The sequence below is a fragment of the Pseudochaenichthys georgianus genome, chromosome 5 (genome assembly GCF_902827115.2).
Source record: "Pseudochaenichthys georgianus chromosome 5, fPseGeo1.2, whole genome shotgun sequence".
Classification (NCBI taxonomy): Eukaryota; Metazoa; Chordata; class Actinopteri; order Perciformes; family Channichthyidae; genus Pseudochaenichthys; species Pseudochaenichthys georgianus.
Window position 1 is genome coordinate 10,031,186 of NC_047507.1, and position 16,522 is coordinate 10,047,707.

General features: G+C 37.6%; 1 protein-coding gene across 1 annotated transcript; it reads left to right on the top strand.

Annotated features, from left to right (window-relative positions):
* Positions 1-10,938: 10,938 nt before the first annotated feature.
* On the top strand, positions 10,939-15,488 carry tmem128 (transmembrane protein 128). The gene is made up of 4 exons (XM_034083038.2): positions 10,939-11,144; positions 12,239-12,371; positions 12,743-12,904; positions 14,549-15,488. The coding sequence occupies exons 1-4, from the start codon at positions 11,045-11,047 to the stop codon at positions 14,646-14,648; spliced, it is 495 nt and encodes a 164-aa protein (XP_033938929.1). The 5' UTR covers positions 10,939-11,044; the 3' UTR covers positions 14,649-15,488.
* The last annotated feature ends 1,034 nt before the right edge of the window (positions 15,489-16,522 follow it).

Below are 16,522 nucleotides of genomic sequence, written 5' to 3' on the forward strand. Positions count from 1 at the left end.
TGTATATTGCATACTTTGGGTATTAGTCAAGCTGTTACTCAAGTTTTCTAGTATCAACAGTGTTTTTGTGTTTGTTTTAATCTAGACCCCACAGGATACTCCAGATAAAATTAAACTATACCGGTCTTTGCTGTTGCAAAACAAATCTTAGATTGATTTTTTTTGTATCTCTTCTACTTGATACTGTAAGATTATCTGTGTGGCCATGTGCTATCTGTGGGTGCAATTTCCTCCCTGAACTCATAACACTGTCTTAGGTAAAAAATATGACATGTTTGTACTGAAACAATAATGATATTAAAAAATGCCATGCAAGTGAAAAGTAAAGTAAAAAAAACCTATACTATTTTTCAAGTTAGGGGTTCTACTGCCTACACCTTGGTAGCTGGTGAGACCATTAGCTTAAAGTGCTAAAGTTAGCGTAAGCAAACTTGGGATTGATATCACTGTGGTGGTAAATAGTGGTGGAAGTCGTTTTCAGATCTTACTAATAGTGGCAAACATGGTTATAAAGGCTCTGTTACATGTACAAGGTAATTAAACATCGCTCTCCAGTAAAAGCACAATAGAATTTGAATTGGCATCCAAATATAGTACAAGTATAAAGCAGTGATAACATTAATGGCTAGTTTGAAGTTTTTATGATCTTAGCATGGAGCTTTTGATACATGTTTATAGAAGTTACATTTATTTTAACAGTCAAGTAATTCAACACACCATTTCTAAACTTGGCATTTATTCAATATGGCCAATACTTTTTGGTGGATTCCTAATCCATTTTTTAATTTTAGCATTTATCATTACCTTGTAATTGTCACCCGTGGCTCTGTCTAGCAAAAGTTGGTCTCGCTTAAATGTGACACAGTACAGCAGTGAGTACATCTATTTTTCTTTTGCTATCGTAAGGAGGCGGAAAACATGACCAGGTATTCCTTCTCTTACTAATCCCCAGGGTATGAGCCAGACTTCTCGGGCTGATATCTCAGAGTATGAGGTAACACCCTTATCTGGTGCATCTGCACAGGAACAACAAATGCTCAGTGGTGGAGAAAGTACACAGATCTTCTATTTAAGTAAAAGTAGCCACAGGCCTATACTACAGTGGTACAAATCTTCATTCAAAATGTTACTTGGGTAAAAGTACAAGCATCAAAATATACTTAAAGTGTAAGGTGTTCATTATGAAGAATGGCCAAATGCAGGATATTATATTATTGGATAACAATAAATGCAGTGTTTATCACTTCAATGATAACGCTGGTGCATATTTTAATTACAGGAGACTAATAATAGTATTCTTTAAATCTATAATCAAAATGATTTACATTCAATCTTAAAAGAAAATAGCAGCTTTTAGTCCTCCAATACATTTTGTGGAGTAGAAGTATAAAGTAGCAAGGAAATAATCAAGTAACATTTCTTAAATTGTGCTTAAGTACAGTCTTTTAGTAAATATACTCACTTACTTTCAACAACAAGCTAACATTTGACGACATGCCTAAGAGTTTGATTAACACTTGTGATGATTAAATATGTATTGCAGTCAGTTTTAGGTGTAGGCCTACCTAAAAGGCATCTGAGTGTTACTGTTGCAGAATGAGCGGTAGCAGCGAGTATCATTCACTTGTCTTCACTACACGTGCCCTGCCTGTGCCAGGTTGAAATTGATAGTGAATTAGTATAAAGGTATCAGCAGTGTCCGATTAGTGCCCGCGCTATGTAAAAGTATACATTCAAGATCAAGATAAATGTTGGAGGACAGCCAGGTGGATGCATTCTGTAAAGTTTTTGAGGGATGGAAGCAAATGTGCCCTGTTTGACTTTTTTGTTCCAATATCCTCATTTCGCCTTTGAGGGTCAGTTTCAATTCCAGCCCGGTGGTCCAGTTTGTTTCGTGCGGTCTGTGCCAAGAAAGAAGGATCTATACACAAAACACAGTGCTTGCATCAGACAATTTGGTTTTGTATAGAACAAAAAAATAATGGGCAATTCATATTGCGATGTAGAAACTGCATGGTCTTATTTTTATCTTGGTTTTATGGAAATTATAGATAGACATGCACCCCTGCGTCCATTTAGAGTGAAGGGACGAGACAATCCTTGGTTTTCTGCTGAATTATCTAGTCTCCTACATGAGAGAAACAAGGCCTGGGCAAAGGCTATAGGAGATCAGGCTCAGAGGTAGAATGGCTACGCTTTAGGCAGCTAAGAAATAGCTTCACATCGCAAATCAAAAGTGCTAAGTCTAAGTATTATCTGTCAGTTACCACAAAGAACCTGAATAATCCTGGGACATTTTGGAAAGCCATAAAATCGATATCCACCGGTGATATCCGTGCATTATCACCCCCCTAGAGGATGTGACGTCCACCCCCCAAATCAAAACATGTTCATTGAGTACTAAATGCATTTGAAGCCTTTTTATATAAGCTGTCCACCATGTCAATAAGTTTCTCTGTTTGTAGTGTATTGGTCTTTTGTAGAGGTTTTTAATTGCCTGCTAAAATCTTGCCTAGGGCAGCAAATTGGTCAGAACCAGCCCTGGTGTCATCCCCACAGCACCCCCCCCATTTGAAACATGTTCCCACGGCTATGTTGGACAGAGTATTTTAAGAGGATATGGTGGACATATTATCAGCAATACTTCCAGTCAGTACTCTGGCAGCAGCATTTTTACACCGTGGAAAGTCTTTAGGGACTGGCCTTCAGCAAAGTGACACACCCCTGTGACTCTTGTTGGCCTCTTATGACAATGCTGTCTTTTAAGGACTATTTCTCTACTCCTAGTTCATTCCTCGCTGATTCTTCCATCAGTCCCAGTCATCGCATGTCAGTCAATAGAGATTCAAAAAATGTGTCCAATTCAAAAAAAAATTGTTTGTGAGTGAAGGCCAGAGCTAAATTATAGAGTGTTTGATTGTGTAATTACAAGGTGAGAGAAAACAATTCCACATCCTCCTATGAAACGTATTTTATTTCCTTCTCCATGTTATACTTATATTTACTTGTAATAGAACATTTGCATGTTGAACTGCTGGATATCTTCCCCAGCCTCAAGGAAACACAATAAATGGATTCATAATTTTTAAAAAAATGATAAAAATGTATACATTAATAATGTTGTGTGCCAACATTTTGAATTTAAATATAAAATGAAAAGAAAATTCGCTCTGAAATGATTTCTCACGAAAACCTTTCTAAATTATAGTAAATTGTAAAAAAAGTTTTAGTCAATATTATGTTTTTCTGCCTAAAGTAGTTGAAATTCAACGTAAACTATATCAAACACCACATGCATGGCAATTAACCCATTTTGCCCACTATTTAAATTAACTTTGGTTGAAGTTAACAATATTGATATTATATCGATGTATAGCATATCATTGATGCAGTCTTTCTGAACACTTAACATAAATAAATAAAATACTGCAAATGAAGAATATTTGTAATGTTCTGCACAGATAGTGCCTTAACTTGAATTTGAAAACACGTGGCAACTTTATTAATAGAAGCAGTTGCAAAGATTTGTGGAAGGATAGATTCTTCATGAGCTTCAATGGCTCTCTAGATAAAGGGCGTTTTATGGTTGCTTGTATTATCCTCAGATAGTGGTTTGTTTAAAAAACTAGTGACATTTGAATAAATATTGAAAAAAGGGCTCCAAAAAATCATATATCCTGGCCGGCTTAGCCAGTGTGTATTTCTTCAAGCACCAAGATTCATAGTTTATAAAGTACAATTCTGGGCCATTGATTGTGTAATTTCTCCAAACACATACAGTAAAAATGCCTGTTTTGAAGCCTTAAAATGGTGCAGGAAAAGGACTTTACATTGTATTATACTTAAAGACAGGACTATTCAGTTAAGAGAAGAGAAAAAATGGAAAGAAAATTGTTATAATGGGTGATGTAACATTAATGACAGACATAATATGAGGTCCTTGGCACTGTGTGATCATGGGGCATCACCCTTACAGCATCAGGACAATATCATATGGAGTCAGACACTGGAAGTGTGCTGGAGGCGTTGACTGGGACTGATGGAAGGATGAGGCTGATGAGACTGAAGAATCTGTGACGAACTAGCGGCTGAGAAATAATCAAGACAGCAGCATCATAAGAGGCCAACACGAGTGACAGAGTGTGTCAGTGTGCTGTCTATCATCCTCTTAAAATACTCTGTCCAACAATAGCAGTCTCATGAAGAAAGGTTTTTTAACGCTTATTCAAAATAGCAGAGAAACATGCATTCTTGTCCTCACGAGGATTGTTGGAAAAGTACACAGTAAGTACTTCATAGTAGGCCTACTTGTGGGGGTAGTTTCACTAGTACTGAGTCCAACAGGATCAATCTCACGAAGAACTAATGGCAATAAAAAAGAATTCCCTCATCAAACTTAGCAGAAGTGGCTTGATGTTGTTCTCAGCAGGGGACTTTGACAGAGTATTTCTCAAACAATACACAGTAAAAGTACTTCAATGTATTGTAAGTACAGTAGGCTAACTGATAAGAAGTCAAACAGTATCAATTTCATTAAGAACTAAAGGTACAATTATATTTGTATCACTCATCAAAGATAGCAGAAAAACATGTATTATGGAGGGGACTTTGACAACTGCGGTCAAGCCAGCCTCCACTTGGGAAAACACAGTCAAGCCAGCCCGCACGTGATATTGGGGTGCGCGAATATTAGAAGCATTACGGTAAAATCCCAGCGCTTACTCGGTCAATAACAAAAGCACCTATAAAAACAAACCAAACATATTAAATTAAGAAATATGTACTATATAATGTGATCAATAATTATTTAAAACAAACTACGTATAACTACCACGAGTAAATGTAAAATGTAAGGAGTTTTAAAATAAAAGTCCTTTGAAATCTCATATTGAAATCTCATATATGAGCTATCAGCCCTGTGTTTAGATAAGAATAAAACAAAATCTCTCCCTGATGCAAGACTCATCTCACTGCAGGGTGATAGAAGGACAGCCCATCTACTCACCCAGAAACAATCAGGACATTCTGATGTGGAGTTTCAAAATAAAAGACCTTTGAAATCCCATATATGAGCTATCAGCCCTGTGTTTAGATAAGAATAAAACGAAATCTCTCCCTGATCCAAGACTCATCTCACTGCAGGGTGATAGAAGGACACCCCATCTACTCACCCAGAAAAAATCAGGACATTCTGATGTGGAGTTTCAAAATAAAAGACCTTTGAAATCCCATATATGAGCTATCAGCCCTGTGTTTAGATAAGAATACAACGAAATCTCTCCCTGATGAAAGACTCATCTCACTGCAGGGTGATAGAAGGACACCCCATCTACTCACCCAGAAAAGATCAGGACATTCTGATGTGGAGTTTCAAAATAAAATACCTTTGAAATCCCATATATGAGCTATCAGCCCTGTGTTTAGATAAGAATAAAACAAAATCTCTCCCTGATGCAAGACTCATCTCACTGCAGGGTGATAGAAGGACAGCCCATCTACTCACCCAGAAACAATCAGGACATTCTGATGTGGAGTTTCAAAATAAAAGACCTTTGAAATCCCATATATGAGCTATCAGCCCTGTGTTTAGATAAGAATACAACGAAATCTCTCCCTGATGCAAGACTCATCTCACTGCAGGGTGATAGAAGGACAGCCCATCTACTCACCCAGAAACAATCAGGACATTCTGATGTGGAGTTTCAAAATAAAAGACCTTTGAAATCCCATATATGAGCTATCAGCCCTGTGTTTAGATAAGAATAAAACGAAATCTCTCCCTGATCCAAGACTCATCTCACTGCAGGGTGATAGAAGGACACCCCATCTACTCACCCAGAAAAAATCAGGACATTCTGATGTGGAGTTTCAAAATAAAAGACCTTTGAAATCCCATATATGAGCTATCAGCCCTGTGTTTAGATAAGAATACAACGAAATCTCTCCCTGATGAAAGACTCATCTCACTGCAGGGTGATAGAAGGACACCCCATCTACTCACCCAGAAAAGATCAGGACATTCTGATGTGGAGTTTCAAAATAAAAGACCTTTGAAATCCCATATATGAGCTATCAGCCCTGTGTTTAGATAAGAATAAAACGAAATCTCTCCCTGATGCAAGACTCATCTCACTGCAGGGTGATAGAAGGACAGCCCATCTACTCACCCAGAAAAAATCAGGACATTCTGATGTGGAGTTTCAAAATAAAAGACCTTTGAAATCCCATATATGAGCTATCAGCCCTGTGTTTAGATAAGAATAAAACGAAATCTCTCCCTGATGCAAGACTCATCTCACTGCAGGGTGATAGAAGGACACCCCATCTACTCACCCAGAAAAATTCAGGACATTCTATCTATCACCCTATCTATCACCCTGCAGTGAGTTGAGTCTTGACCTTTGAAATCCCATATATGAGCTATCAGCCCTGTGTTTAGATAAGAATACAACGAAATCTCTCCCTGATGAAAGACTCATCTCACTGCAGGGTGATAGAAGGACACCCCATCTACTCACCCAGAAAAGATCAGGACATTCTGATGTGGAGTTTCAAAATAAAAGACCTTTGAAATCCCATATATGAGCTATCAGCCCTGTGTTTAGATAAGAATACAACGAAATCTCTGCAAGACTCATCTCACTGCAGGGTGATAGAAGGACACCCCATCTACTCACCCAGAAAAGATCAGGACATTCTGATGTGGAGTTTCAAAATAAAAGACCTTTGAAATCCCATATATGAGCTATCAGCCCTGTGTTTAGATAAGAATAAAACGAAATCTCTCCCTGATGCAAGACTCATCTCACTGCAGGGTGATAGAAGGACAGTCCATCTACTCACCCAGAAAAAAATCAGGACATTCTGATGTGGAGTTTCAAAATAAAAGACCTTTGAAATCCCATATATGAGCTATCAGCCCTGTGTTTAGATAAGAATAAAACGAAATCTCTCCCTGATGCAAGACTCATCTCACTGCAGGGTGATAGAAGGACACCCCATCTACTCACCCAGAAAAAATCAGGACATTCTATCTATCACCCTATCTATCACCCTGCAGTGAGTTGAGTCTTGACCTTTGAAATCCCATATATGAGCTATCAGCCCTGTGTTTAGATAAGAATACAACGAAATCTCTCCCTGATGAAAGACTCATCTCACTGCAGGGTGATAGAAGGACACCCCATCTACTCACCCAGAAAAGATCAGGACATTCTGATGTGGAGTTTCAAAATAAAAGACCTTTGAAATCCCATATATGAGCTATCAGCCCTGTGTTTAGATAAGAATAAAACGAAATCTCTGCAAGACTCATCTCACTGCAGGGTGATAGAAGGACACCCCATCTACTCACCCAGAAAAAATCAGGACATTCTATCTATCACCCTATCTATCACCCTGCAGTGAGTTGAGTCTTGACCTTTGAAATCCCATATATGAGCTATCAGCCCTGTGTTTAGATAAGAATACAACGAAATCTCTCCCTGATGAAAGACTCATCTCACTGCAGAGTGATAGAAGGACACCCCATCTACTCACCCAGAAAAGATCAGGACATTCTGATGTGGAGTTTCAAAATAAAAGACCTTTGAAATCCCATATATGAGCTATCAGCCCTGTGTTTAGATAAGAATAAAACGAAATCTCTCCCTGATGCAAGACTCATCTCACTGCAGGGTGATAGAAGGACAGCCCATCTACTCACCCAGAAAAAATCAGGACATTCTGATGTGGAGTTTCAAAATAAAAGACCTTTGAAATCCCATATATGAGCTATCAGCCCTGTGTTTAGATAAAAATAAAACGAAATCTCTCCCTGATGCAAGACTCATCTCACTGCAGGGTGATAGAAGGACACCCCATCTACTCACCCAGAAAAAATCAGGACATTCTGATGTGGAGTTTCAAAATAAAAGACCTTTGAAATCTCATATATGAGCTATCAGCCCTGTGTTTAGATAAGAATAAAACAAAATCTCTCCCTGATGCAAGACTCATCTCACTGCAGGGTGATAGAAGGACACCCCATCTACTCACCCAGAAAAAATCAGGACATTCTGATGTGGAGTTTCAAAATAAAAGACCTTTGAAATCCCATATATGAGCTATCAGCCCTGTGTTTAGATAAGAATACAACGAAATCTCTCCCTGATGAAAGACTCATCTCACTGCAGGGTGATAGAAGGACACCCCATCTACTCACCCAGAAAAGATCAGGACATTCTGATGTGGAGTTTCAAAATAAAATACCTTTGAAATCCCATATATGAGCTATCAGCCCTGTGTTTAGATAAGAATAAAACAAAATCTCTCCCTGATGCAAGGACTCATCTCACTGCAGGGTGATAGAAGGACAGCCCATCTACTCACCCAGAAACAATCAGGACATTCTGATGTGGAGTTTCAAAATAAAAGACCTTTGAAATCCCATATATGAGCTATCAGCCCTGTGTTTAGATAAGAATACAACGAAATCTCTCCCTGATGCAAGACTCATCTCACTGCAGGGTGATAGAAGGACAGCCCATCTACTCACCCAGAAACAATCAGGACATTCTGATGTGGAGTTTCAAAATAAAAGACCTTTGAAATCCCATATATGAGCTATCAGCCCTGTGTTTAGATAAGAATACAACGAAATCTCTCCCTGATCCAAGACTCATCTCACTGCAGGGTGATAGAAGGACACCCCATCTACTCACCCAGAAAAAATCAGGACATTCTGATGTGGAGTTTCAAAATAAAAGACCTTTGAAATCCCATATATGAGCTATCAGCCCTGTGTTTAGATAAGAATACAACGAAATCTCTCCCTGATGAAAGACTCATCTCACTGCAGGGTGATAGAAGGACACCCCATCTACTCACCCAGAAAAGATCAGGACATTCTGATGTGGAGTTTCAAAATAAAAGACCTTTGAAATCCCATATATGAGCTATCAGCCCTGTGTTTAGATAAGAATAAAACGAAATCTCTCCCTGATGCAAGACTCATCTCACTGCAGGGTGATAGAAGGACAGCCCATCTACTCACCCAGAAAAAATCAGGACATTCTGATGTGGAGTTTCAAAATAAAAGACCTTTGAAATCCCATATATGAGCTATCAGCCCTGTGTTTAGATAAGAATAAAACGAAATCTCTCCCTGATCCAAGACTCATCTCACTGCAGGGTGATAGAAGGACACCCCATCTACTCACCCAGAAAAAATCAGGACATTCTGATGTGGAGTTTCAAAATAAAAGACCTTTGAAATCCCATATATGAGCTATCAGCCCTGTGTTTAGATAAGAATAAAACGAAATCTCTCCCTGATGCAAGACTCATCTCACTGCAGGGTGATAGAAGGGCAGCCCATCTACTCACCCAGAAAAAATCAGGACATTCTGATGTGGAGTTTCAAAATAAAAGACCTTTGAAATCCCATATATGAGCTATCAGCCCTGTGTTTAGATAAGAATAAAACGAAATCTCTCCCTGATCCAAGACTCATCTCACTGCAGGGTGATAGAAGGACACCCCATCTACTCACCCAGAAAGAATCAGGACATTCTGATGTGGAGTTTCAAAATAAAAGACCTTTGAAATCCCATATATGAGCTATCAGCCCTGTGTTTAGATAAGAATACAACGAAATCTCTCCCTGATGAAAGACTCATCTCACTGCAGGGTGATAGAAGGACACCCCATCTACTCACCCAGAAAAGATCAGGACATTCTGATGTGGAGTTTCAAAATAAAAGACCTTTGAAATCCCATATATGAGCTATCAGCCCTGTGTTTAGATAAGAATAAAACGAAATCTCTCCCTGATGCAAGACTCATCTCACTGCAGGGTGATATATAGAATGTCCTGATTTTTTCTGGGTGAGTAGATGGGGTGTCCTTCTATCACCTTGCAGTGAGATGAGTCTTGCATCAGGGAGAGATTTTGTTTTATTCTTATCTAAACACAGGGCTGATAGCTCATATATGAGATTTCAATATGAGATTTCAAAGGACTTTTATTTTAAAACTCCTTACATTTTACATTTACTCGTGGTAGTTATACGTAGTTTGTTTTAAATAATTATTGATCACATTATATAGTACATATTTCTTAATTTAATATGTTTGGTTTGTTTTTATAGGTGCTTTTGTTATTGACCGAGTAAGCGCTGGGATTTTACCCTAATGCTTCTAATATTCGCGCACCCCAATATCACGTGCGGGCTGGCTTGACTGTGTTTTCCCAAGTGGAGGCTGGCTTGACCGCAGTCTTTGACTGCGGATTAGTCACAAAGTACACAGTAAAAGTACTTCATTTCATTTCTGGTAGAAGTCAAACTAGAACCGAGTCCAACAGTGTCAGTTTCCTTAAGAACTTGTGGTAAAAAATATTTGTATCACTCGTCAAATATAGCAGGAATAATGAAGAGCAGCTGATTTGAAAAAGCAAACTCGAGAGACGGCGGAGTTGACCGCAGTGCAGAATCGCAGCAGGCTATAGTTTATATCTCCTAACAATGTTGTCCATTTTAGACGTATTAGGCTTATTATATTTACAGCCCTTAATAACATTCATTTTCTGGGCTCAATATGTGTCTTGGCCGTTTTCGCTGTGATCGCTAAATTCCCCTTGTTTATAATAATCACAGTTCCTTCAGCAGGATACTGTCGTGATTCAAAGGGTGATTTTTAAAGAGTGCTTTTGTTTTGAAATCACTTCCGTGAGTTTCGCCCCTCATTTAGTAAGGTAAAAAGCAAAAAGCAAAAACGCCTCTCAGGCGGTCTTCCGTTTACGTGTTTAATAAAGAAAAACAATTGGACGGATTACACACGGATTTTCTTGGATTCCTTTTTGATTTACTTCGAAAACATTTCTAAAGTAAAATTTATATTTTCGACGTTTTATTTTCAGATTTATATTGTTTAGCTATGTGTTCACGTTTGAAAAAACTGTCGCTTTCGAGTTCGTCATAAGAAAGCGACTCTGTCTAACAGGAAGTGCCATCTAAACACTGCTTAGCCGTTAGAGCTGTAAAATAAATTTAGCAACAACAAAATGATGAACGACAGTGAACTTGCCACTTTGCGGAATAGATTTAAGAAAGATGCGGAGATTCTTATGCAAACAAGGACACATGGTGACGAAGATGAGAAGAGTAAGCTTCAGAAACACTGTTTGCTAGCGCTGTTAGCCAACTTTTACAGGGTATTTTAAGAAAGTGCTTTCTGTTAACACTTGAATGAAACGTTAATTGTAAACTCTGTTCCTCTTTGGGCACTAACTTAATGAATGTAAGTGCTAGTGACAACACGTCAAATAAGCCGATCTTGGTGGCTAATCTGAGCTAACATAGTTGTAAGAAGACTAGCTAACTTGTATTGATAAATCTATAGAAGGGCCAGTCCACTGGCTATATCGTTTTTTAAAAGCCTTTCATCATGTTCCTTTCACAAGTTGAATCATATATTTATAAAAGAAACACATATGCAACATTTTTAGTCTAATGTGGGTTTAAATGGTGGACAATTGTCCCATTTTGAGGCCCTTCCTGGCAGAAATCCAGCAATTCTTGATTGTTTTGAGTGTGACACATAATATCCTCTTCTCTGCTCACTGTCCTTAATCCAAGGGGCATGTCTTTGCCAGTGTAAACTAATAACTGTAATATATAAGTTCGATGTTTCCAGTAGTAATCATTGCTGCTTTCATTCAAGTGTACAGATCCTAGGTAGTCATTCTGGCAAAACAAGGTGGTATAGTTTCATGTCGTATCAAAGGTGGACCAACAGCTATAACTTTGATTACAAATGTAGGCCAACTATTTTCCAGGGCATGGAGTTCACTGTGAACTCTGCACAGACTAGACCAGCATCCTGAGACATTTAAGCAGCCAACAACATCCTCTGATATGTGGATCAACCAGTAAATGATAGAGATGAATACCTCTCAGAGAAGTGAGATTATCAACAAAAAAAAAGCTATCATTTCACCCAAAAGAAACTCCTTACCCCTTTTTGAAGGAGTGGATTTAGCACAAGACAAGTCCACTCTCATATTTGGTAGTAAAATCTATACCAAAAGTATCTTATTATTTTGAATCATGCAATATGTAAGTATTGATGTACCACATTTAAGTCTATTTGCTATGAATAAACGTGTTGTTATAACCTTTTTAAGGTCTCTATTTTTCTAACGTTTACATAGGATGAAACATGCTTTTGAAACTATTTATTTCGTTCTTTCTTTCAGGTCAGGAGGAAAAAGATGCGAAGCCTCTCCCTCGCATTAACAGACATTCCGTTTTCTGGATCGTGGCATCTGTAGCTGTTACCTACTATGTGGATTTCTTCAACAACATCATAGAGAACGATGATATCAAAAGGTGATTTAATCACACACACTTGTTGCAGCTGTTGTTTGTTTTTTCTCTATTACAACCATTATAAGGCAAGTTGTGTTGAGTATGGTAAAGCAGGAAACAAATTGAAGTATTACACCGTTGTTCTGGGTATATTTCCTTTGAATGACCTATAAACACAGTAAACATATTTGTTGGAAAGCATTGATTTCACGAAAGGTTGTTGATCACGTAAAAGTAGCATATTATCAACATATTATCACTGGTATATGATACCAACGAAACAGTATCTCTGAAGCAGGTTGTGGTGTTAACTATATTTTATGTTTGAGAAGCTTTAATAAGTCCCTATAGATTGCGTTATACTTTATCTCTTTTTAATTCCTATTATCCAGTTGGTGGTTCAATGCGGGTCTGGGCCTCCTCGGGACCTGCCTGTCTCTGGCCATGTTCTGCATCATGTACCTGGAGTGTTACAAAGGCATCAATCACTACGAACAAGTGTACCCTGCCATTCCTCCCGTCACCACCGCAGCCTTCATTGCTGCATCTTGCAGGTAAAACGGCAAAAACACATTTGACTATAGGATATTTTTTCAGTGAAAGTACAAATATTTATTTTCTCCAACTGTGAAAGGTTTTTAAGGATATCGCACACAATGAACCTCTCCTATCTAAACATGCCGTTTCAAACTCTTGAAGCTTATGGGGAGGGGTACACAAATATTTGGTTCGACAACATTTGTGGATTTATAGGCCCTACATCAGGGGTATCAAACCTCAATTTCATCTCCGGCCACATCAGCATTATGGTTGCACTCAAAGGGCCAGTTGTATATATAAGACTATATAAATATATATATATATAAATATTTAATATATATAAAATAATGTATTGTATTGCATGATTGCCTCTGCATTGGATTATTATCAGATAGGGTAATAACTTCATCATTAACTATGTCTCAAAGCAGAAGTCTAGGGCAAATAATTGCAAGTCTCTTCAGTGAGAATGCCACAAAATGATTTAAAAAGCAAAGCCAAATTCTGGAGAAAAAAAAGTCAAAAGAAATGAAAATTCGAATTTACATTACATTTGAAAATAAAGTAACGTTTTGAAAAAAAAGTCACATTTTGAGAAAAAAAGTCACATTTGAGAAAAAAAGTCACATTTGAGATGCATCGTGGGACATGTAGTTTATGGGCAACGTGCTTCTGTAAAGCGGCATGTAACCGTATAATAAACATATTATATTCTTTGCAAGCTCTTGTGGGGCCACATGAAGTGAAGTCACGGGCCGGATTTGGCCCCCGGGCCTTGAGTTTGACACCCCTGCCCTACATGCACGTTGAATACTCACATGCGTTTCATTTCTGCTTTATAAGGCACAACACAGTGTACTTAATTTAGACCTCTACTTAGGACTGTGTGGATGTGTAAAGGAAGGGCTTATCTTTGTTTCCCTAATTTTGGATCTCTCGTTCACTGAAACGTCACTTTTGAAAAACATATATTTTACTTACAGCGTGTGAGAATCTGTATCACCTTGCACTGGGTAAAACATAGGTTCTAACTAAACCCCCATAGATCAGTTTGTATATTTGTATTGAAATTAATTTATCCAGCTCGTTTTTCTTGATAGGATTTAATATAGTATATTGAAATGGTTGAAAACAATTTTTTTTTAAGAAATATGTACAGCGATAGCTTTTGTTATTAATCATATTTATCACAAATAAAAACGTGTAATAGCCATGACTATAAAGGCTTAAGGGAAAAAATGTGAACTGAAATTGCTCTCTTAGTTTACACATTAACATGTTATGTCTGGTTAATGCTGTTTTTTCTTATCTGACTTTTTCAACTCTTCTTCACAGTTACTTTAAATGCTTGGCCACTTGGCCTTCCTTGTCCTGTGATTGGGTGATCCACATTGTTTAAAATGTTAATAAATGTTCACATGAATCCGTGTCATTGGAGAGTGGGAAGCTTTCAAATGCAAAACGTGTTCATTTGGATGCTGCCTTAGAAAGAGAGACATGTGTGGACTTGTCTTGAGTAATTGAATATCCAAAAAGACATCACCGGCATTTTCTAGCCTCCCATTCTTCCTCTGCGGAGCATGTGACAACAGCACAGTGTGGAAACACCTAAGATTATAAGTGTGCCTGTTGTAAATGTTATTTACTTTGTCTTGCAGCCTAAACATTGCCCTGTGGCCAGTGTGGTCCTTCCTCACTCCGCTCATCCTCTTCACACAGTTCATGGGTGTGGTCATGTTCATCTCTATGCTTGGGTGAAGACGATACTCTCCTTTCTTTTTCTACAAAAAGCTCTTTAATTTTAATTTGCACAAAATGTATATTTTTTTATGAATAACATTGTATTTGGCCTTAAATTGGACATCGACATATGGTTCCTGTGTTGTTAAACTTTAAATATGCTTTGTACTAGTTTTCTTCGTATGGGTTTTCTCCCTTACATACACACATTTCTTAAACAATGCTTAGCCGCATCAACACACACTGGTGCCTATAACATTTAAAAACCTTAGACACTCCAACACTAACAGAAATGGTCCCATTGTCTCCCCTCTGTCCCTCACACCTCCCGGTCTTACACCTGCAGCAGATTGATGTAGAGCGTCCTGAAACCACACAGCTGTTGTCAGTGTGCATTGATGCTTTAGGCCGGGGCAGGTCAGCACTGTGGTGTGTCTGTGACCTGAGAGTGTAGCCATCTCACTTTATGATTTGTCACTGCTATGTTTTACTGAAGAAAAGAATGTGTGGAGATGTGTTGCATTGTGTAGAGTGTTTCGCAAACAGCACTAGTGTGACGAGTGATTCGAGAATAGCCTTTTTCACAGCAGACCTTTTGGCGCAGTAGGAAAAAGTGAAACTACGGCTCTGTTAATTTATTTTATTTAAATACACCAGTGCTAATCCTAACATGACAAGTTAAAATATCCACTGTGAAAATGACCTTGTGTATTTATGTGTGTGTGTGAGAAAGTGTTGTTACTGTTAATGAAACTAACAACGATTTTAAATTATTTTTCGCTTTTCGTTCTGGAGAATTCCAAGACTTCTCATATTGTGCAAAATGTTCTTTCTTTAATAAACATTTATAACTGTTCACTACTTTCTAAACTGTTTCATTGCAAGAACCTTGAACAAATACATAACGTAAAATAATAATGCTAACTCGCACTTTTGGCATTGTCAGAGGGATGTTGATAGAGATGTGTAAGTACTGACTTAAAGTTTGTGTTTCTAATTTGTTATCCACTCTCATTTACACACATAGCAAAAGCGCCTCTCAATACAACGCGATACAAAACAACAATAGTCACCAGAGCTGTGGGATTTGGAAAGGTCTTGCTAAAATAAAAAAAGACCTGCTCAATATTTCACCATTATAAGATGAACTTTGGAGGCCCCATTTAATGGATTTTAAAGGCCAGTTTAAAACAATTTTTGATTTGATTTTCAGGTAAAAAATAAAAGAAAGGGATATGTTTAAAATAATAAGACATTTGGGAGGTTACGCATCTTACTTTCTGACTTTCAGTTTAACTTTATTATCCAGTGGGTCCAGGATGGGGTGGATACGGTATTCAGACATTTACTATAATGATATAGCGTGAACATATTAACTGCATTTAAGATTGTACTCGAGCAATAGTACAGAATTATTAAGTTTCTGAAGTAATCGTGCAAAGTGTCTCGTTTCAGAGTAGTAGGCTATTTATTGTTTATTGAGTCTTTAGCATTTTTTATAAAATACAAATAAATCATATGCACACTGGAAAATATACAGCATTAGAAAAAGAAGCATATATATTAGGTATATGTTATACATACATATATTCATGATCAAACAATATTCGATTTATAATAAATAGATGAAAAACAGAGCTCCCAATACCTAGAATTGCAATGTTTCAGGGAAAACTACATTTAAACATTTTGCATATTAGGATGTTCATTATATCTCATCACTATTGAAAGTACTAGTACCTTACATTGATCTAAATCCTTTTCTTTTTTTAAAAAAGATGACAATTAATCTTATCTACAGTGATATTGCTTTGACCTGAAATGTTGTTTTAGGTATGTTGATGAGAAGCAAACAACAGAAAACTAATTTGAACACTTCCAGATTAAATCAA